Source organism: Papilio xuthus, unplaced genomic scaffold (genome assembly GCF_000836235.2).
Source record: "Papilio xuthus unplaced genomic scaffold, Pxut_1.1 DF828952.1, whole genome shotgun sequence".
NCBI lineage: Eukaryota > Metazoa > Arthropoda > Insecta > Lepidoptera > Papilionidae > Papilio > Papilio xuthus.
Genome location: NW_013529697.1, coordinates 2,559,683 through 2,584,247, shown reverse-complemented (window position 1 = coordinate 2,584,247; position 24,565 = coordinate 2,559,683). Strand labels below are relative to the sequence as shown.

At 35.9% G+C, this 24,565-nt stretch overlaps 1 protein-coding gene across 2 annotated transcripts; it reads left to right on the top strand.

Annotated features, from left to right (window-relative positions):
- The first annotated feature begins 212 nt into the window (after positions 1–212).
- Positions 213–20,751, top strand: Akap200 (A kinase anchor protein 200). 2 transcript variants are annotated; one of them, XM_013323485.1, is made up of 8 exons: positions 213–376; positions 7,076–7,274; positions 9,043–9,237; positions 9,450–9,575; positions 17,670–19,040; positions 19,538–19,615; positions 19,740–19,781; positions 19,854–20,751. In XM_013323485.1, exons 2-7 carry the CDS (start codon positions 7,083–7,085, stop codon positions 19,770–19,772), a joined length of 1,995 nt encoding a protein of 664 aa, XP_013178939.1. In that variant the 5' UTR covers positions 213–376; positions 7,076–7,082; the 3' UTR covers positions 19,773–19,781; positions 19,854–20,751. The 2 variants fall into 2 exon arrangements, with proteins under 2 accessions (XP_013178939.1, XP_013178932.1); XM_013323478.1 differs by lacking the exons at positions 213–376; positions 19,854–20,751 and adding an exon at positions 4,801–4,968 and having other exon boundaries at positions 19,740–19,824.
- The last annotated feature ends 3,814 nt before the right edge of the window (positions 20,752–24,565 follow it).

Below are 24,565 nucleotides of genomic sequence, written 5' to 3'. Positions count from 1 at the left end.
ATATCCTTAAATTGTACTACAAAATTTGATATTGATGTTCAATGCAATCATTTTTGAATTTGAATACGTTTTGAACTTTTGAACAATATATTTTTCTTTAAAATCCGGAAACATTTCAAGGCTCTCTTTTAGTTTCTTGAACGCATTTTTTACAATCGGGAGTCGGAGCAAAAATTTGTTATGTTGGCTAAATTGAAGCGTCTCGATTCCAAGGACCAATCACGAAAAGATTCAATTTTGAATTTGTTCGAGGTGGGTGGGGATTCTGTTCTGCTGCCCGCCATATTGTGTTCGGCTGTGAGTGCTGGGAGTGAAAAAATATTTTATTTGTAGTGTAAATTCTTTGTCTTCGTTGTACGGATTGAATATTGAAAAGGTAAGACTTAATTAATATAAGTTTTTGTCATAAATATATTCTGTAAGACACATTGTTACTTCTAGGGAACATACGCCGGGTCGTTAAATCGATCTAAAGTCGTTGATACAAAATGTTACCACCGAATGTCCGACACATTTAAAATTTTGGGGTGGAATAATTTTTTATTTTAGATATATAAATTTCAGTAATATCAGCACGAGTTGAAATTAACTGAGAATGCTATAGTCCGTTTTGTATTGTAGGTAGATCGGTATAATGGCAAAATTTAAAATTGTAAATTTTTGACTTCACAAAGCTTTGCATTTTTCTTTATTCGGGTTCTTTTACGTATAACTTTTAGTTTTGCATAACCATTAAACGTATTCTGGGAAATCCAGTCTCGGTGCATTAGTACCCATCGGCCGATGAATCATCGCTGCAACTTACCCGGTGAGAGCTGCTAAACAAAGGTCGTTAAGTACACACTAAATAAACTCTAAATGGTTTTTTTACTTAACTCTTGCTTACCAAATAATTGACTGTGACTAAGTGTATATTTTGTGGATTAACTTAAACTTCTTACGTCCGTAATCCATAAGCACGTTGTATTTCCGTTGGAACGTATATTTTGTGCACTTAATGAAGCCTTTATGTTCAACCCACGTTTTTAGATTTAAAATATATATAGGGTTGTATTTCGATTTGAAAAAAGTTAACACATGTTCGACAGAAACAATAAGAATAAAGTAGGATAATCAATGTATAATTAGATCCTACAATCTATAGATTTCTCTTTTTGGTAATTAGTTTTTCTATATATGATTTAAGCAAATTGTGTACAGTGGCAAAATCTCTAGACTTTCATATTGGTACTAGATATATCTTGTTTAACAGTTGTCATAGGATGTGTGTTTGGTTAAAAATTTGCAATATTTTTAACAATCACTTTAACAAATATATTAGCAATGTTCAAATGACTTCAAAAGCAGGTCATGAAAGGAAAAAATCCTGTCATCGTGATTACCATATTGATTGGGTGAGCAATGCAGCTGATATATGAAGATATTCAAATTGAATATGATTATTTCATAAAGTTTTCTGTGTTAACTTTAATATCAAACTGCAATGCCCAAGTCTAAGTAGTTATGTAAAAAGTCTAAGCAATTAGTAATAGTCAAGTCTAATTTTAAAGTATGTGTAAAAACTTTAACTAAACATTATTATTTTAGGCAAAACTGTCTGGTATCCTTAGAACTTTATATGTACATATTTCTAACAAGTATTGCGCAGGAGAGCAAAAACTGATTATTATTTAAATGAATTTATCAACTTAATTGCAAATATCTGAGATTTATTGACTACATGACTTTCACTGCAGTTTTATATTTTTAACAAATTGTTTTAAATTTTTATTTTTACTTGTGAAAAGTACTTTTAAGTTAAAAAAGAAATGTACACAAGTATATGACTATTACTACATGTATTATCCAAACACAATTTAAACAAAATAGGTATACAAAGAAATTAAGAACTGATTGTGTCCATTAATTACCATATTGTATGATTAAATTACATTACAATGACTTAATTGAGGACTTCCCCTACCAAGTTATAAATGATTTAAATATGGCTTCCTACCAAATATGAACTAATAAAATCATAGGGGTCCCTTTTGTTGCCTAATGTAAAATACAGAATACATTTTGTAGCAGTTCATTTTATATTTGTAACATTGTGTTACCATTTTTAACTTTTTATAACAATGATTCCAAAATAACATCACATATTTCATTTATGTAGCGAAAAGTCGCGTAACTTTTTTTAATACATTAAAACATTATAGAGAGAACAAGATGATCTTCCCCTAGTTGTGTAATGTCTTATGTTTTACCTTAAAAGAAAAAATAGCCCTTATCTTAATTTAGAAAGCAATTTTGGTGCTACTACTAAGTAAACAATTTGGTTCCCGAATTTAGCGAGCAAAATTGATTCGTTTATTTACTCGTAGCTTTTTTCTTTTTACTTAGAACTGCCCTAAAATCTACGTGCAGCTTTCAAAACTCCGAAAAACTTAATATTATGTAATTTTGCAAAATGGAGGTTTTCTTTCGGTTCGTGTAAAAAATAACTTACTTTCGAAACTGTTACTAAATGTGTTACTTATTTTTGGTATTTTCGAGAACAGAGTCACGTACTTATACATAGAGATGTAAAATTGTGCTGCCGGCTCATATGTCTGGTGCTAAGTTACTGCGGTCTGTGTCCGCAACTGGATATCGATTTTCCACCTATTGAGTAGACACGCGTCGATTCGCTCCGTACCCGTATATCTATATCAATTTATTAAATATACAACATTCGTTTAATTTCACGCAGAGCTGAACTCTATTCGGTGTCGAGAGCAAAGTAAAAAGTGGTGTAATGCGGTTCCCGTTACGTACTACGCAGTAGTAGACAGCGTGCGGGTTGTACGAGCTAAAGTATTAAAAAGCTTCGCCAATGTGTACTTTCTATACGTACTCACGATACATACAGCTTTCAGAGCGGGGCTTGGCTTTGTTAGCTTGCTGCGACGTATTTATCGATCTTTGCAGTTCGCAGTAGAATTATGTCTCACTCGAGCTGAATGTACCTACTTCATTGCATTACAATATTTAAAAGTATCAGTTACTTTTAAATCAAAAGGTTAACCGCATTTCGTAATAACCAGTATTAAAGCCTTTGAATGATATGTCATATAAAAGAAAATGCATGATTTCCACACAATATTAAAAGTAATATTCTTAATCGAAACATATAATGATTCCAATAATTGGGAAAAAAATAATGCGCACTACTTTTTATAATTTATACTGTATTTTTTGTTAAACTTGTTATGAATTGTATTTTTTTTTATCTTACACGCAATGAACTATTTACGACTCATTCCAAGGCTAATTTATTCTGTTCAAACATTGTCAGTAATTGCGTATCGAGATGGCCAGGCCTGGGGGGAGCGCCCATTTCGTTCGACGAATTATCTACCCGCCTGACCTTGAACGGTCCAGTCAAGGTTACCGATACAGCACTTAACTTGCTTATAGTGCCTCCTATTGTAAACCCCAATGACAATGAGATCGGGTTGACTGGCTCCACTCTAAAACCATCATGTGGTGGGGGAACGAAAAAGGTCGTTCACCTCGTAGCGTGTATCAACTTTAAATAACTATGATGGATAGTCACTGGTAACGTTTAAAAAGATCGATTAATTGACCGGATATAATATTGATTGTTATTTTGTCGCCTTGTGCGTGGTGAGTAGATACCGTGATATATTGGCTATTTGTAAAAGTAGAAATTTATGTCGATTTTTGACCCTCGAAAGCTTGAATATTTGGAAATGTAAAAGTAAAACTGCACGTTTATTTTTAAAATTTTCGGTAGAGGTTTCACAAGAATAATGATGAAATATGAATATGTTTGGGCTATAATATGAACTACTACATTTAAATGAGATCAGGTAGCGATTTATAGGATAAAGAGGCATTCGTGTATTAATCGAGAAAATTAATATGTCTGTATTAATCGGCTATTATAAGAAATTGACATGTTTTTCTGGTTTTTCTTGTAACCTTTGTGTATTTGGCAGAATAATAAAGTGTAATTATTCTCAAATACTAGTCTAATCACCGATGGCTTATTTATTTCCAGCCCTAAACATGTACGATTGCTTAATTGGTCGTTTGAACCAAATATATAACTATTATATTTCTTGTTAATCGTTTTGAAACGCCTTTTATTGTAAGAGTATTAACATTTAGTTAATTAAGTGTAAACATTTGAAGTATTGTGTTTATAACTGTGTTACGCCTTCGTCGAAGAATATTATGTTTATGTACAATTGTTTGCCGCTGATAAAGCTTCGAGTCCTGCACAACTACGTTAACTATCTTAATTGTATTTAAATCGGGACATAGTCCAAGGCGAGAAGAAGAGAGACTATCTCTGGATGACTGGTTTCGAAATAATTATTTTTACGAGCCACTTAAATTGGTCAACTTAACCAAAAATTATACCTCACTTGAGACAATCTTATGTTTCGTTATAAACAAGTAAATTAACTTTACGAAATTCAATACAGAGTCTGCATAAGCTGGTTATGTAAAAAAAAACGCGGACCGGATTACTTATGCCTGATATTCTGACTGCCTATTTTGTATTTTTAGTTAGTGTGTTTTTGAGTTGGCTTGTCGTAGAATAAGTTGTTTTTATGGTAAAAATATCGATGCAGTGCCCAATATTTGAATGTGAAAAAAACAGGTTGTCAAATGCTCTCTGAGAGAGACAATGGAGTGATATCCGGCACATTCGGCGTGGGGTGGCGGCACTAGGCGTGACTAATGTCCCCGCTATTTATATTTGTACAGCATGCATTCGGATAATGAACGATAAACGTTGTGATGTACAAGGAATTGGTTCGCCGTCTCTCTGCTAGAGCTCACGCATCTTATCACTCTCAATTTCGTTACAGCAGTGCGTTGCGGTAGCACGTTTTTGTTACCTCTAAAGTACTTATTATACGTGAAAACAGCGTGTTTTTATAGTGTTATTATCTGGCTATTGTTCTAAAGGTTGGTGACCATTTCGTATTTGTAAGAAGTTAACGTATAACATTATTTCTTGCATGAAGTTGTATAAAGTTGTTTATTACAAGTGATATTAATTAACGCAACTAAATGAAGTGTGTGAAATAATTAAACGCGTTCTTTTATAGTACTTTGTTGATCTCTTACTATAATAGTTTGAGGTATGACTCAGTTATATTATTTTTTGGAATAATGAATATGTACAAACAATGAATACGGTATTAGTCATTTACGTATGCGCAGTGAAAGCGCACGCATCGCGATGCATCGCTGAAGCTATTTTTGGCGTGTTAACGATTATTTCGGGTTGTACCCGGTACCGTGACCCACTGCCGTTGCTACGCCCCACTTATAAACTCGACTCACCTATTTTCGTCCGGTTATAGCGTTAATAGGAATTTTACCTTGACCTTTGATAAGCTTTTTTATTCCCATTAATGCGAGACGTGGGAATTATTACGAACGAATTAACATCGACGCTTGTCTGGAAATTATAGGTTCACGCTTAATGCTATTTGTCATCAAAGAACCTAAGAATTTTTTGTTTTTCTATTTTATTCCAGAGTCAATCAGGATAGTAAATGTTCCTTAAAATATTACAATTAACAAAAATCATTAGTGTGTGTTTACTAAATGTATAAAAACGGAATTTTGTTCGAACTTGTACAGTTACGGAGACTTTTCTCATTTTCCTCACTTATTTAACCTTTCGACACAGTTGATACTGGAGAGAAAGTACTTATTCACAAACGAGTATTTGATATAAGCTGTAGTGTTGGTTAATTTTAGATACACTTATATAGAAAGCGTCTTTACTAGACTTACTTGATTCGTCATCCTCATCATCCTTATTAAATGTTAGACGAAGTTTGGTACATGTGCGCGCAATTTGTACCGGAGTGATAAAAATGTGCCAGTCGGTTGAACCGTTACTCTTTATCCATTGTTGCTTTGCAAGATGACTGTGATATTGAGTACGTATATTTATAACTTTCTTCGATTTATTGTTCAATTTGTTAACTTGAATTTTACTTAGTCGGCCTCGCTAGCGGCCAACGTTTTGAATCATGTTGTACTTAATTTTTGTTTATCTATGCACATATTTTGTAACGGTCTGACGCTCTTCTTAAAGATTATATTTTATAAAAAACAATTGCAATGGCAAGTTTCTAAAGGAAATATATCTTAATGTTATTTCTGGAAGCTAATATCAGGCATTCCCATTTGATACTGGTTACGGACCCAGGCGTCGTGCAGCAACTTTCATGTAACTTATTATTTATGCTGTATATGCTTTATCACAAATCATAATTGGATGTTGGTAACTACGATTCTCCAAAGCGGCTTAAGGGATCTCGATGAAATTTGGCACTGATGTAGACCATAGTCTTGATCTAGAAAAAAAGAAAAATTTCACGCGGACGAAGTCACGGACAACAGCTATAACCTAAAAAGCCACACATTTTTTTATGAAATTAATGTTGCCTTTGATTATAATGTGTTCTTTCTATGATGAATATGTAACAAATTGTTTTATACTGTCGCTAAGCGGAATCTATCTTTAATTCCGTGAACAATTTAGACTGTAAACACTTGAAGCGATAATACGGGTGGGATTGTGTTATTGTCGCGGTTGTTTAATTGAAACGTTTAAGCGGGCCGTGTCAATTAAAAGGGTGGCTGTAACAACGACCCGCTAATTGCTCCGATCGGCGTACATCTAGCGTGTAATCATTTGTCGTATTCAATTGCAACGAGTAATGTTACGCTCTGTTGCTTCACTGCGGCTCTACAACTATAAGAAAAGATGGTAGAATTTGTAATGTACTTTGTAAAAGAAACTGTCTAGGTCTGAATCATTATGTCCTGAAAACGTGTGACAAAATCATCACAAGAAATCGCCATTAATAACAGATAACACTAAAGTTGGTAAAAATCTTTGTAATATAGCCGATTTGTTTGTTCAAACCGAGTTATTTCATGTCGCTATTGTGCTTAGCCCTAAACTTAAATTAGAAAGTTACACAAAAACTATAGAACCGTTGTAAGCCAACACAAAAGAAGTTGTATAGCAAGTTGCTTTTTTGTCCAGGTCAGCTATGGGTGCTAAGCAGAGCAAGCGCTCGGTGGACATCAGCGGCAAGGAGGCGGAGGGTGCGGGGGCTGGCGCAGCCGAGGTGGCGGCGGCGGGCGCGGGAGGCGAGGGTCGTCTCGAGCAGCTTGCCGACGCAGACGCCGGCGCCCCCCTTAAGCCACAGCTCAACGGGGACGCGCACATACACGAACCATCGGTGAGTAGAGTTCTGTGTGTGTGTCTGAGTGCTCACCACTCGAAGACTATCCTCTTAATAAGAAACACCCCTATGTAATATTGCAACTGCCAATCTGACAGCCAACGAACGCAAACACAAACATTCGTGACGAAGTGTTCGGTGTCATTTTTTATTTCTCTCCCAAGTGTAAAAGCTTTATAACATTCACCTAATAGCTCGAAGTTCTGGAGGTAGATTAGCATGCGGCGACGTTATGGCTTTATATATGTGTTAACTTCGACCAGAATTACTTATCATTGTAAGGGACTAGTCGTATTTGTTTTGACTGTGCTTGTTATTTCACCAAATCTCAGATCTTTTTTCGATTTATAGGCAAGTAGCAGTTTTTGTAACCATACGGCTAAGGTCTCATTGTTTGCGTATCACGCAAAAAGTACTGATTGGTTTTCGATCAATATTTTTTGTTTTTCTGCACGTGGTCGTTGTATTAAAATTCTGAAAAAACTGATTTGCTACAGGCCCTTTAAATTTAGCTATGTATTGATGTTTTGTATTAATAAACCACTAGTTTATTACCTGCTTTCGAGTCAAATAAAAAGTTTTATACTTCACCAAATATATTTTTAGAAGTTGACGATTGATGTCTTCCAATTAATTGCGGCGTTAAATGCTGAACTATAAATTTATTGGTTGGTGTGGGTCATAAACAGTTTTTTGATAGCGGAATGAAGTGGTCGATATGAACTTATAAAACGCGTTTAATGAATGACTGGCGACCAATATCATGCCGTTTAATTAATACCAACGTTTTTATCTAAACACTATCGACTACATTTGCATATATTGTGATGGTCTATTAGAGATATAGGCTTTGCTATCACATAAACTAGAATTTTCTAATAATGTTTATGCTTATCGCTATTTCTTAAATAATTTAATAAAATATGTTCTTCGTTTTCCAACCGTGTGAAACTATATTGGAGACGAAATTACAATTAACTTTTGGTTTCAAATTCGGATACGAGTCAAGGAAACGTAGCTATTGTATTTTACGTACGTATAATGAATTTTAATTTAATACATAACTATCCTAAACTAACACTTCTTCCTGAGCCCCTTCGTACATGTGTGTGTAAACAAAACTAATTCCTATTTTTATTTGTAAGAGTTTGGTATTATTCACCGAGTAGCGGCCATTAAGAAACCGTACAGTTTCGTGACTTCCGTCCCGCCGCGTGTGGCTTTAAATTTTTTGCGCATGTACAAGACGTAGGGTTTCGGGGGACACTATGTATATTTATAGATCGAAATGGCAATGATCTCGCTGTATGGTAAAGTAGTTAATTGAAAAAACAGCTAAAGTATCATTTAATTTTAATGTAGCCGTCTTGTTGGGAGTCATATTGAGCGTTTTAATAGGTTACATAGAACTTGTAGTTATTTTACGTAAGATAGTTTTTATATGTTATTTGTGACCCAAAAAGTAAATTTTAGGGAAGGTTAAATTTTGTTTGGCATTACCAGTTTTAGCCTTTCGTTTTGAGAAGAAAACTAATTATTAAAAAATATTGCTAATTGACTTCTCATATTTTTCATTATATTTGCTCTAAACTAGTTTTATTGTACAAACGACATGACATATAACTTTAAGTCCGAAGCAAAAGTCTTTGTTCTCGAAATGGCGAGAGACAATAGGTGACATATGCTACCACTTTGTTTTGATTTCTCTACGGTTTGTACGAAATACATCGTATTATTAGCTATAATGTCAAATTTCTTCTTCAAGGACAAAGAGAAACAGTTAGATAGCGGCACACCTGAAAATGAAAAGGATGCCACGACAGAGAAGGAGAACAAAGAGGTAGAGGAGGCAAAAGAAAAGGACACTCCGGCAGTCACCAACGGGGACAGTGAGCAGAAGGAAGAAAATGGAGATGCAGCAGCTACCCCTGAAGAAGCAAAGAAACCTAAGAAGGAAAAGGTATATTGTAACTTGTATAAGCACAAGCAATAATTAAATGCATTCCTTTTATTTAAGCGCTAATTATATTATAATCAATGCTCATTTTTATTTGCTATTTTGCGCATTTTTCGTTTTAAAGCTAAATTCGAAGTCATTATATACACAAAAACGCCGACTAGTTGCATGATCGTTTGCCATTAAGTGTTCTAACTATAGCATGTCGCGGGCAGGTTAAGAAGAAATGGTCGCTCAGGTCGATCAGTTTCAGCAGAAAAGATAAACCTAAGCAAGAAAAGAAAGCTAAGGAGGACGAGGCCAAAACACCGAACGGCGAGACAGAGAAACTGCCCGAAGAGGTGAGCGCATTCAAATTAAATTAACGTCGTATAACACATATATATTTGCGCTTTAAGTAGATATTGAAATTTATAAGCCGTTATTTTTCGTCATTTTCATGTTGAACAAACCCGCCGCCTTCGATCTCTAAAGCGATAACTTTCTAGTTTTCTATGCCGACATTAACTTATTCGTATTCTGTTAGCGTTCGTCGCGTCAATGCAGCGGCGACCCGGCGCGCCCGCTCCGATTGTCCGCGCGCACTTATCCATCATGCCACCAGCTCAGCCCACTTTCCACTCGGCATTGTCCGCCATGTGTGCACAGGGGAGCCGAATTATAATCGTTACGATGTCTACAACTATTTTAGGCTTACAATTGCGAGTCAATGACCTCGCCATGCGAATACTGGCTGATGTGAAATCGCACGGCCCAGAACTGGTACGAGGGCGGCCGCGACCATGTTCTCTAATAAAATAGCCGACCGAGTGTTTCATGTTGCGCCCGATGTATCGTTTTATCTACACAAATAGCGCTTGATCCGGTTTATTGAAGAAAAACATTAATGACCATTTGCCTTGTTTCATAATGTTTCGGCGCAACCTTGTGCTTCTAACGATTTCTACGACGAGAATCTCGCCTCGTCTCAGTGCATTGCACCCGCCTATCGGGGAACAATACGCATTATAATTCAAAATGGTGCTATATCCGCGCTGGACGAACGTGAGCGACAATTGTAGACACTACGAGACAGAGCCCTCCGTCACTAACTCATTGAGGGCGCGTGATGACCACCATTCAACACCCCGCGATCACCGTTCACGAACAAAGAGCTCATGTCAACCCGCGCCGCTCGGACCTTCGCCGGCTATGCATCGGTACGCTCTTTGTTATCCGTTATACTTCCTGTTTGACTTTTTAACTATACTTTCATTGTCCGTTCTGCGTAAATGTGTATACACTTTTACTGTTATATGGATAGCTTTGAAGCGACGTGTATACAAAATACGATAATGTTATTATAATCACACATTGTGTTGGTCTCGCCGTGATATCGAATCTTTTTTATACAACGTACTCGCTCTTACAACTAATTATTATTGGATGTACATCGCGTTTATTAAAATCGAAATATAATTACATCTAATCGAATGTTATGCCAACACAAAACATTGTTTTACATACAATAGGAGCAAAGTTAGCTACGTCATTCATTGTGCGCTTCATTTTGGGGTACGCGTACTTTTGGTGGAGCGCGCAGTTTGTCCGGCGAATGTTTACGTCTGGGCACATGTGCTGCGGAGCTCGGCGCGGCGCCGGCGTGCGGTCGTTAGCACTCAGCCTCCCACAACGAGATGATTCTGACACACATACAGCGCAGCAGACACCAATGTGTGTACTCTGGAAACTTTATGTTGGCATCATTGTTATCCCCTCCTTTGTGTCCGCTGCATATATCATTTTCTAGATATGTGATATTGATCAAAGACGGATCAGCTTTTTTAGTTCGTATGAAGTACTTACACACATTAAAATATTCTTTTGGTAATTGGTAATGGTTGTAGGTATTAAAAAATCACGATAATGGTAGAAATATAGTTTCTAAAGGATGTAAAGATTTAAAAGTAGATGTAAAATGCTGCATATAACAATAACTAAATTAATCTAGTCATCCATTTGACATCTATAAGGGCAAAAATATGATAGGAAGTAGTATGCAGTGCACCTGCCACAAGTGTGCGCTTCGTGAATGCAAGAATTTTAAAAAGTCATTCAAGTTGTATGATTGCTATTCCTTGTGACTGACCGAAGGACTAAACTAGGTCATGTCAGTTCTCCTTAATCATGACATTCTTGCGTCCAACAAATAGATGTTTATTTGTTAACAGTATTTGCTTGTGACACATCAATGAAATGTTTACACAATGTGTTACAAGTTGAAGCCTTTGTTTGATTTTGTAATTTAAACGTTTAAAAATTATATGTTGTAATAATTACTTTTTTTTTATAAAATACGCATACACGCACGCGTATCATGTTGTAATTTGTGTATTGTTCCCAAATACAACATAAAGAACAAGCTAGAGTCTGCTTTGGTATTTGCAAGAACCAAATTAAATTTGTGTAAATAGACTTTTTGTACTTCTACGGGCAAACTATTATTAATATGATTATTTTAAATTAACTAATTGCAATAATTAATTATGTCTTTCCTCGTTTATTGACTTTGTGATACCGACATAATTCAAACGTGTATGAAATCATTTAAAACTAATCAATTATCCTGCTCAAAATAACATGAATCTATATATGAAGGTTTTATAATACTCATCAAGTTATAACAAAATTATTATTACATTACATTTAGATATATAAATACCTATTGTTATAAACATAATTTATAATAACGTATAAAACTGGGTAGGTTTTGTCAGTAATGAATTCAAAAGGAGTTAGAAGTGGCCGGGGCGTAAGCGAACGATTCGCGAGGCATGTTTATGCGCAAAATAAAATTAGCGCTGCGGGGCAGGTTTCCAAGGCTAGCTGGCACGGCCGCGACCAGACTGGTCCCCGTTCGCTACAGATGCGTAGGAAGGCAGTGATACCCTCTACCTGCCGACTACACCTTCGTAAATTATCCGAATTTATCATATCCGTGCCTCAACATGATCTTTTGATATGCAGAATTATTCCATCAAAGTGTATATTGCCGTTTCATCCATACGAGCCCAACGCTCGATCCTCGTAATTCGCAAACAATTTTCGCCATGCTAAATTATAATTGCAAATCGTCATCTGCAAAATTTTTGAAATCGTTTAAATTGAATATGTCTACCGCTTAAAGTAAAATTATTTTAATCTTTGCAAAAACCAACTGCATGGAAATACATCTTGTTCACGAAATATGATATTTTTGTCGATATATCAAACAGTACACTAATTTTATAAATTGAATAGATTTAAACAATTTGATTAATTGTACAGTTCAAGAGATGTTAAGATGAACTTGACCTGCGATGATTTAACTCAAAGAAATGTGCTATGATCATAAGATCATTTGTATATACTTTTGATATACGTATTATGATAAAATTTCCCAAGACCGTTACTATCGGGTAGTGTTATGGTTTTGTGTTGTTGATATCGCCGTGGTAATGCCGCGGCATTACCACGGGATCCATCTCGTCTGTCACGCGGCGTCAGGTGAACAATGGCGGCCATTGTCCGTTTGTCCGCGCGTTATGCCACTATGTGACGGTTGGTGTTACGTTTCGTCTTACATGTTTATCAGCAGCCCGGCGCCGTTACGAACGAACGCTGTCATATTTCCATAATACTTACGCGGCTGATGCGTTGCAACAAGGAAGGATTCTGTTTCCTATGCGCTAACTGTAATCGATGAGTCGATGGAAAAGTTGCAGGTATAGGTACGTGATATGCCCGCGCGCGGCAATGCCTTGTTTGCTGCCTTTATGTTCTAGATAAGCTTAAACGATTGCATTGCACTAGGACTGCTCGTTAATTCTGTTGGCAGCTGATATTGTCCGCACCATGCAACACAGATGTCATTGTACTTTGATATACGCAAAAGAGACCAGTATAAATCGCGTAAAAAAAATCTCCTATCTGACGATCCATGTTTGTTTGTTGAAAGTTTGTTAGCTTATAGAATAACATCCTTTTTATCGCAATTCGTGTAACGAACAATAGCAACATCCGAAGTCAATATAAATATTTAATATATTTTTCCGTTCTATAAAATTTCGTTTAATTTCATTAATGTTTAACGTGAAAACCGGTGTAACAATCGTTGTTAAGTTGTCCAACGTATTAATAGTGCGTTATGGTCGGCCGGAAACAGTCAACATCCGGAGTGGTAGCGCCCGCTCCTTCGGTATCATAGACGTGAAAATATTTATGCGTTTTATAGGCTTGTTATTGAAGCGGCTCTCGTCGAGTGAAGGTAATTCTATATCTATCATAACTATACGAAGCAATTGGTGCCAAGAAAGGGCGTTCAACCGGCGATAGAGTAGACGCAGTCGGCGACGACGACGCGCCGCGGACGCACGCCTCTAGCCGCCCCATTATCTATGCAAATTACGCATGCGACGGCGACGATACTCGTATTACATCATTACGCTTGCAAACTTGGCGACTAACTTGCATAGTCGTGTATCTTGATACTGTACACGGTAACCACAATCATTTCATACATTAATGAATTACACAAGTAGAGCCCTGGATATCTATTCTATCTTATTTTATATTACGAAGTTAAGGCAGATTGATGCTTATAAATGTGACACTAAACATGAATACTCGTGTGCAATGGTCTTAGGATGTTCCTTAAAACAGTATTACCCTTGAATTCTCTGTACTGCATTTGATCTTTACCTATAGTTAAAAAAATCTAAATGACATAAACTATGAAACGACGTTCGGTATAATGATAACATTTGACTACAATCGACGTTTTTTATTATTTAAACATGACACTTCAGTCTGTAAACATTATGCCGTTTGACATTCTATAATTTTCCATTGACTTATTGCACAGCAATTTATTTGGTTGCTAATCTCTGGCTTTTCGCAAGTTTGGCGTGATTAAGTGAACGTAATTTGCAACTATACGAAGCCTGTGTTGGAAATAGCTTTTGCTGCTTTGTTGAGTAATAATAATAGCAATTGAATGATCACACTATGAACTCTAGCGCACGGAGTTCAGCATAAAATTGATAACGGGTTATGTATGAGTATGTAGTGGAGACTGCCGAGCTGGGACCGCTAAAGATACTGGAGTTTATCTTATTGCGCTGCTCTTTTGCATTGCATTATATATTAAAGAATGTTGGGCGTAGGTAGATACAAGTAGTGCCCATGATTCGCTAACATCCTAATTTTACCATGTATTACAAGACTCTAGTGACTGAACTGACCAATGCTATCCTGTCAGTGCATTTATACAGCCGGAAGGATTTATGCATGTAATTATGTAAGTATGTGAGGTTTTCCAGTATAAATATAAAGCAATAAAACTAAAGATAACAGGGCAAGCAAATTAAATAATTTTAAAATCACTTGTGCAGTAAATTCAGGCAATCGCCACGTGTGTGTATGTATATAGTAAACAATGAATAAAGTGTGATTGAAAGGTACAAATTCGGTGCTTACTAGTGACGAATATTTAACAACGCACTTGTAAGCCAAACGAGTTAATTAACGTTATCGATGCGTCACACGATGTGAATACGAAATTCAGGAAGTGTGATTCACGAGGAGTAGCGCCGAACTCACACTGACTCAACATATGAATGGTGCCTCCTCATGTATTATTTGTTAATATTCAAAATAAACAACACGATGTTTGTAAACTTCGATCAGTATATGTTACACACTATAGTATCACATTTTGTTGCGTAAATTTCTGTGTTAAAAATGTAAACATTACTTATTGTTTAGTGACACAGGACTACAATTTTCTTCCTGATCCTGACAACCATTTCGCATTTTCTTCGATCAAATTTTCTTTAGTATATCGTTAATCTGCCTATAAAAGATAGTCAAATGGCCAAACCATCTTAGATCTCAACGGACCGGCATCTCATACGCAACAAAATCATATCAGTTCGTGACAGAGAACCAAACTGCTGATGTCACTGTTACTTCTATTGAGAAACATAGCATCAATTTAGAAATACAAAATTGATTTTACCTTGGGTACTGGAAATACATTTATCTTTATTATAACAAATTCGAAATTATGTCGTATTTTCAAATAACGTAGTTAATTGCGCGTGCGTAACAATCACTTGCATTGTTTCTCGTTTAGTTGTGTCCCCGATGCATCAATACGGCGAGCTTATCGCGTACGTGCTCACGGGTGACGGCCACAAAACCGACGACCACTTATTGTTCTTTGACAATTTCCGCTGGACATAATTGTAGAGTGAAACATCGAGAGTGCGGCATTGCGGAGCGGAAAATCGTTTCCATAGTTTAACTGGCATTGTGAGTCAGCGGCGCGCGTTTACCGTTGCACCGGCTAATCGAAGGCCGATTTGGTGACGCTGGCGACACCACTCTACGTAACATTGCTGTAGTTTGTAAAGAAAATTATATTATGTCTCTTCAATCCATTGTTCTTCAGATCCTATACAATCGAGACGTTTTAGTTGTAGTAGCTCATATCAAAATAATCAATATTTAAAAAAATTATAGAAATAATACAAAATATTGCACGTCTTCACGACCACATAGTTTAAAAAAAATCTTAAAAATATTACCGATTTCTTATTCATAACACCGAAACTGTGGATTGATTGGTTTGCAATAGTATCTTTGGTGTCGAAAACGTAAACAATAAACGTAACAGTAACGTGAATCAACGTATACATACAGTAATTGAATTGTTGATAGGTTTGAGAGACATGTTCTTTCAGTATCAATTAACACTTGCAATTAACGTTCGTTTGTAAGCCGGGTTTCTGAAGCCCCCATACCAAAGCACATGACGCCAATGGTTGCTCGTTTTTAATCGCTAATTTATCGCTCCACGCCGCATAAACAACGCCGACTGTAAACAGAGATATAGGCTTGAAAGACATTGGATTAATTTACACAGTTTTTATTATTACTGTTTGAGCGTTTCCGTTTGCCTCTCAAAATTATTAAAACAACCTTTGATTTCCTGTTATCAGTTTAATAGCAAAGTTTATCTTATTTACGATAAACTCTTATCTACCTTTTAGTATTTAATTGCATTTAAGATTTAGATGTGATTTCATAGATCCATCATTAAAATCGGTATCCCAGAAAAAAATACAAAATAAAACCTACGTATATAAAAAAATATATATTACTCTAATCTACTCTTTAGTTAACTCTGAGAGCTTGTCTCTCTTTATCTTCAGATAAATTCCCTTAAAATAGCTCTGGTATTCTGACACTGAATAAACAAAATGTAATCTCTTGTTTATGTTCAATATAATAATAAATTTACCTGATTTAATAACATCCTGTCATATAAGTAAACAAATGTGCTTAACAAATACAGACTAAAAATAATTTTAATACTATTCTTAGTAGCCACTGTTAAGGACAATTAATATTTATCTTTGTCACTTGTTTACTGTAAACGCTTTTATGTGCACAACATGTGCCACTACACAAAGAAATATTAAACATATTAAGACGCGGAGACAAAAGACTTTGTGACATGACATTAATCGAATGCTTTATTGACATGATTATTTCAATAATAATCGATTATATGTTACATACATATGTTTTGTCGATGTATCTGCTTACATCGGTAAACAAAGGCGGCCTTGTATACGAGTATCGTTTTATTGTTATCGATGCCGCGGGCTCGCACCTGCTTTTAAATTTATTTTGAACCATCGACAATTTACATATACAAAAATAATTAAGATGACACACTTTGACGTCGTCTCCTGCCTTGCAAACAGGCACCTGGCTGAATTTGTAATTAATTTATAATACAATCATTAAAAGTATGAACAAGTAAAGTGAAAAGTATTTGTAAAATCTACCTATAAAAGTAATATAGCTTTTAAGATTTTTTCAATTATAAATTATTTTTACTCCAATATCTATAATATAAAAATGAATCGCAAAATGTGTTGGTAAGCGCATAATTCAACACCGCCTGAACCAATTTGGTCAATTCTTTTTTTTAAATGTTCGTTGAAGTTCAAAGATGGTTCCGAGAAAAATTCGAATAATTGCTGGGAACTAATTTTTTTTTCATTGATTCATCAAATGTGAAGTCACAGCCCTAGCAGTAGAAACTTAATACTTTGTCGTTCATGGGCGCTGAAGGATGAATATCAACGAAATGTCCATCAGTCATCCGTTACGAAAGCTCTATAAATCCTCTTGCATCCATATGCATCCGTTCAGTCTGTCGTAACAAATATTGTAAACATCATCTGTAAAAATTCAGATTTTGTAATGGCCCACTTACAGGTATTCTGAGTGTATCCATATTTCCTTGTTAGATATACTTTAAAGCTATACATGTTTTCCTTTTACCCATCGATATAAATGCCCTAAATGAAACGTTTTAAAATGGCGATGCTTTTTTACAGGCGGCAGAATCAGTTCCTGAGAATGCGGTTAACGAAGTAGCAGAGGAGGCCAAATCAGATTCTGAAACTAAGGATGAAAAAACTCCAGAAACTCCGGTTACCGAACCCATCACAAACGGAAGCAATACACCCGAATCCCCTAAAACAGAATCCTCCCCTACCGACGAACCCATCCCCGAAACTCCAGAGGAGAACGACAGGCCTGAACCGAAAGCCGCCTCGCCTGAACCCAAAGCCGCCACGCCCGAACCGAAAGCTGCCACGCCCGAGCCAGAGAAACTGCCTGTGAACGGGCTCTCCCTAGAAGAACCTAAAGTTGAGGCTCCCGAGGTACCGAAATGTGAGGAAAGTAGCGTTGAGAAAGCTACGTCAGAGACATCGGAATCGGTTCCGGTCCCAGAAATTCCTGTTACAAAAGAGGTTTGTGTTGAACAAATGCCTTTGATAGAGCCCTCGCCTCCCCCACTCCCCGCAAATCCTCCTCCCTCGTCGGTGGCTTCCTTTGCTGCGACCACCATGGCACCCGAACTGACAGACTCTTCACTCGCCACTGCCACCGATGTCACCACCACCGCAGCACCGATCGCTACCACAGACCCCGACACTGACATTGTTGACAGGGCTGCTTTAGAATCAAATACTGCTCAACTCGACGCTGAGAAAGCCGTCGCCGAGATTCCTTCTGCTGTTACTGAAACTGTAGAAGAAATCAAAGCTTCGATCGAAGTCGATGACGTTAAACCTGAACAAGTAAACATTCCTGCTAACTTGGAAAATGGAGTCAATGACAGTAACGTTGACGCTACTTCCGATGAGACCAAAATTGAAAATGTCGCCGAAGGTACTACTCCGGTATTAACAGTTGTACCTGACCATGTTGGAATTCCTGAAATAGTAATAAACGAGTCACAACCGACCCAAGACTTGACGCACCCTGACGAAACTGACGATCAAACTCAACAGGATGACGATACTTACGCAGCGGGCGACAAAGAAATTATAAGCGATAAGAAAATTGTTGAAGACAAAAAGATCGAAGAAGTTATGACCACCGAACTTAGCAGCGCGACCAACACGGAGATTGAGAACTTGAAAAATTCCGCCAAGGTCGTCGAAGAAGACGTCACGGAGAAGAAATGCAACGGGACGATTGAAGAGGAGAAGAACGAGGCAGAAATAACTCCAGCTGATAAAATAGTTGCGGAAAGCGCGGGCGAGGCGACGGCGCAAGAGGACTCGATGCCGCCCCCGCCTCCGCCCGCGCTGGACTCGCAAGGGGACGAGGCCGAGGCGACATTGCCACTGCCGCCCTGCGAGCCTTGCCCCGCGCCTCCCGCACCCCCTGCTACACCCGCCACACCCGCCACACAGGTGAATACGCCCGGACTAGCTCAGTAGAGGATATTAGTACAGTATAAGAGTTCAGAATATGTTAGTTCATGTGCATTTAATACCAGCATGTCGTTGAACAGTCAATAACGGGAAGACTTGGAGCCTCGTCACCGATCACTTCCGTCGCACGCAGCCTACAGTTGACTGCTCTTCTGTACCCCCGACCCCACCCCTACCTCTCCTCGCTTTGTACCCTGGACGTCATTGTACCCCGCATGCTTGGCCGCTTACTACTTACATCTGTGTAGACATTACTTTTAATTCACATACAATATACCTTTGTAGATATTTCTCGCTCTCAATTGTTACCATTTCATTGAATCTGTTTTTCAAGAGTCAATAAAATCATATATTTTTGTGTTATTTGTAAATGTTTTCTGTATTATTGTTGTTGTTTATTCTCTTAGCTTGTTGTAAATGACCACAGAATGCTCAATGTGTAGTTTCAATCACTATAAAATATTGTAATTTTCCAGGATGTGCTGCCCGTGTCAGACAAGATGGCCGATTTGATCCCTGAAATTCCTGTTGTGCCGGAATTGAAAACTGAAATGGTATTTTATTAATACTTGTAACATTTTATCAATTATAGATTTTTCATAATATCAATTAAAATTATTTCATTGAATTGTGCTTTTTTTGTATTCGGAGTTTAATGTTATGTTTTGGTTGTGACAGGAGAGCTCGAGCGACGTGGCGGTGGCCAACTAGAGGCGCGCTGCACCATGCGCCGCACACTGCGCCGCACCATGCGCCGCACCATGCGCCGCACCATGCGCCGCACCATGCGCCGCACCATGCGCCGCACACTGCGCCGCACTCAGCGCCGCGTCATTCTTTAGCCCTTAATTTATTTCCCGTCAGCTGTTGGTGCGCTAAGCTAATCGAACTAAGTTCGATGAGTCAATATCGGAGAAGCGGATTTTGGTTTCGCACGTGACCTTTCTCATAGAATGATTATAGTTTAAGTTTAGAGTGCTTTGCTTAAGATTTTATACATTTTTAATTCGCTAGGACGGAGTTTTCATATTATATTACAATAACAAAGTTATGTAGGCAGTATACGGTGCGATTGATCAGTTGGTGCCATTGTTACAGGGGTAGTAGACCGCGAGCGCTCCCTCCCCGCGCTCTCAAGTCTGATAGGTTACGTACACCCCGCGCCTCTCCTACTCTCTCCTGTCTCCTCCCCGCACCGCACGAGATGCTATTGCTTTTCCCCAAAAGTCGTTGTCATCTTTACCCGCGAACGTCAAATCTGATTATAAAATACCACTCGAATACGATTATTATCATAGGTTTTTAGTACTTGAGACATATTATTATTATGTATATATGAATTATTGAATTTCCGGGGGCTTTCAATTTTCTGTGTCGATATGAATTTAAAATTACTTTGTATATTGTTGAGAGTGTGCGAAAATTTACTTTTTGTTTGTCGACTTGAATACATTTGCTATTTGTATTTTTAAGTTGTAAAAATTTAGTTCGAGCTCTCTTTAATGCGAAAATGAAATTTAATTGTAGTATTGGTAATGCGCTCCTTTGTCTAGACTCAAAATTATAATAAGGCAACTACGTAAATGTAATGTAAGGTTATGGTATTGTTAGTGTCGTGTGCGCGCGCACTCACACGACGCACTTGCAGTGGCCAACGTTTTTGATTATCCTATACATTTTTATGCATATACATACAATTAATTATATGATAATATTTAGAATTGTAGAGTTTGTAACGAGTTAGCGACCACATACCTACATAAGATTTGATATTATTATACAATTGTGTCATTTTTCTATAATCTGCGTCCAATTTATTACATGTATGATTTCATAATCATTTTTGTAATTTTATACAATTTTTTAATGAAATTTGAAGTGACATCAGCATTAACGGGACGAAGCTCCCGAATATATTAGCAGTTAATGTGAGTGAGACATTCCATATCAAAGACTAAATTCCTCGTTCCATGATCCCACCTTTTTGTATATTAATCATTTTCTGTGTGTATTGTCTTTTATTTGTTGTGTTACAAGATAATGCAAATTGTATGTGAAATTATAAATGTTCATGTCGATATTGAAACCGCTCGAGTTATCTAATACATATGTGCTTCAAACGTAATTAGTATCGCAGTTTGCGTGTAAAATTGTTAGTTACTAATTTTTGTCTCTTTTCAAGTAGTAAAATAAACTACGGCCAATATGCTATGGTTAGGTCGAAATAATGACATTCGTATATTAATTCAACTCTATAGGTGTTCGAATGGTCAAAAAGGAGTGAATATTTAATGATAAAATTTCATCTGTACGTCGTCTTAATGTGTAATGTTAATATCTATAAGGAGTTATTGTACATTTATTTTGCCATTCTTTATCCCCTATTGCAAGTTTTATTTAGTTGAATTTCTGGTATGATTAATCAATTTAATATTTTCAAACGAATTTCTATAAAAAATAAGTTTTAAAAGACGCTACATATGTAATTGTATTTAATTTAGTTATTTCGTTCCACAATATTAATTAGAATATTATACAATTTACTCAAACTTCATGTTGATGTGTGAATGTCTCTAATAAATAAATTTATGAAAACAATTAGTGTTTTTTTTAATACTTCGAACCCTTTTTCTTTTATATGGAGTGAAGAGATGTCTATTATCAAATTACAAAACTATGTAGAAGTCTGATATACGGCTGGCAAAGTTACCGATTTTCAAGGTAATTTTGTGGATTCACTCAGACTAAACTAAATACATCGTTAGTCTTTATAATAGTTATATAGCTAGTCAATTAAAAATTCTTGCAACTTCACCTAAATGTAAAGTATATCTTTTTAAATTATTATTATTTATGCATTATCAGACAACACGTGGTTTAGAAAAAGCTAACAAAAAGGTCTATTTGAGCATAGCATATTGTCAAACTGGTTTTGCGTCTATGTTCGAATCAAGTTACTAGTTCGTTACATTGTTTAAATTTTAAATCTTACGAGACTGGTCTTAGTCTTAAAATGATTTGGCTACTCTGTTTCTATACACAAAACTGGTATTCTATGATTGTCAAAAATTTCAGAATATATTTTATCTAGTGTCTGCAGGGTGGTAACCTTAATATGGTTTGAATTTGCCGCAATCTAAATTTGATGCAAACTACATCACAACAATTGAATGTTGACCTGATTAGACCAATATAAGCAAACATATCATAAATTGTAATATAAAGGCTATTGTGAACCGAGTCAGCTATATTTTTAGAGATGTTAATAATTCTCTATTTGAGGATTTCTACAAAAATCCCAAAAAAAACACAAACAACATTGCAATGTTACCTATAATTGTTAATATTAACTTGCATGTAAATTCATCATCATCAGCTCACTATACGTCCCCACCGAGGGGCTCGGAGCCTACCCTAAGTTAGGGGTGACTAGGCCATAGTCAACCACGCTGGCCCACTGCGGGTTGGTTGACTTCACACATATCTTTGAATTTCTTCTCAGATATGTGCAGGTTGCATCACAATGTTTTCCTTCACCGTAAGAACGTCGGATAAATGTACATATGTAAATCGGAAATCGAAAAACACATTGGTACATGGCGGGATTCGAACCCAGGACCTGCAGATTGCAAGTCAAGCGTTAGACCACTGAGCCACCGACCATGATAAATAATGTAAATTAACTATAGTTAAATTTAAATTCCTCTGCCAGAATACTTTTACTACAATACTTTGTTGACTGTTTTTTCAGAAATCTAGAAATTTAGCTAATAGCTATATTAATATAATAAGGGATTTATTAAAACACAAGTAAATTAACTAAGTGTTTATAGTCTCTTCAAGTACATTTATCATTTTATCTAACACATCCTTGCTAACATCATACACCCTCTTATCCTTTTTGCCTGTTTTTGTTACAGTCAAAAATAAAAGCTGTAATAATGGATATTTCATTGTTTTTAGGTCACTTGTGCCAATAACAAGTTTCAGGAGCCAGTCAAAATCTTGCACAATTTCACCATAAGTGCTGTTAACATGCCTCACTGTGGATACAAGTAATTCACTTTTTCTTTGCTTACAACATGTAATGAAATGTTTAATTTTGTTTTCATTGTATTGTTTTGATTCTAGTAATTTGTTTAGGATATCAAAATCAAAATTTGTCTCCAAAAGGCACTTCTTAATTTCTTCCTTCGCGTTCGTTGATTCATCTTCCGACAATATGTTTACTTGTTTAAAATTTTCCGAATTGTACAAATTGCTAATTAAATCATCTGTAACCTAGAAAATAAATAACTTACTCTTTGTAGCAATCATAACATTTTGCAAAACATAAAAATGTAACCAATTCGTATTCCTACTTGTTTGAAATCATCGAGCAAAGGTATTTTGAATAGCTTGTCCATAATTTTTAATAAAAATAAGAGAATATGCCTTTAAATTTAACTTATTTATAAATGTATTAGAATATCATAATACATAACTAAATTAACAACAATATTTATTTAAGTTTGACAATTTGTTTGATTTGTCATTGTCAGTTTGAGTTTGACATTAAAACTTACAGTGCTGCCAAAGTGTTGCTTACATAAATAATTTATTTAGAACGTCATTTTGACTCTTATTATCGAGTAGTATAATCGAAGGTAAGATCTTTTGCAAATTCGACTGCCACCTGTTCACTTGTAGCAATATTCTAAATTTTCTATTAAACAAGTGTTTCGACGACGGAAACCTATATGTTTAGCTTGAAATCCAGAATGCATCTAAATACCTATAAAAAATAGTTTGCCCCTTTCACATTACAAATTTTTTAATTCATATCTTTGAACATTCGTTGTTCTCTCAAATCACTACTTAGATAATTAGATGAATAATGAAAGGAAATTTTTATTCAAAAAAGGAAACATTACAGTACAAATAACTTTATTCCTGTATTGTGATTAATAACTAAAACAAAATAAGTTTTAACATATTATTACTTCACTTAGTAAAAATATTTACAAGGACACCGTGTATAAAATGGAGGCAGAAGGACGTTTTACAAAATATACTACTAATAAATGCAGTATTGTAACATTTGTTAAGCATTTTACCATCCTACATGTAGTGCATACGAGATTTTTCAACAATTCACAAATGCACGATAGCTACCAAAAATATAAAAATTAAAACAAATTTTACTAAGTTCAATAATCTCTTTACAGTGTACAAAAACATGTATTATTTCTCCACATAGTACAATTCGTTTAATCTCTATATTGTAATTTGTAGAATGAATAAACACAGGCAAGATTTTAATGGATTAAAAAATAAATTATACAACAAAACTCCACTATTCAAGAAAGTCCCCAAGACATGTCTAGTAAGAAGCTGTTAACATTACATGGTATTTAACATGACACAAGATATTTCCAACAATATTATAATTACAATGTCAAATTAAAATAAAATAAAGAACACATTCAAAAGTCTTTCCTAAAATAATTTTAATAATGTTGAGT

Bases quoted from the DNA above. Each gene is read 5' to 3' on its own strand.
- Akap200 (XM_013323485.1), top strand. From the start codon at position 7,083: ATGGGTGCTAAGCAGAGCAAGCGCTCGGTGGACATCAGCGGCAAGGAG. The intron at 7,275-9,042 runs GTGAGTAGAGTT...TTCTTCTTCAAG, and splicing joins CGCACATACACGAACCATCG to GACAAAGAGAAACAGTTAGA. The intron at 19,041-19,537 runs GTGAATACGCCC...GTAATTTTCCAG, and splicing joins CCGCCACACCCGCCACACAG to GATGTGCTGCCCGTGTCAGA.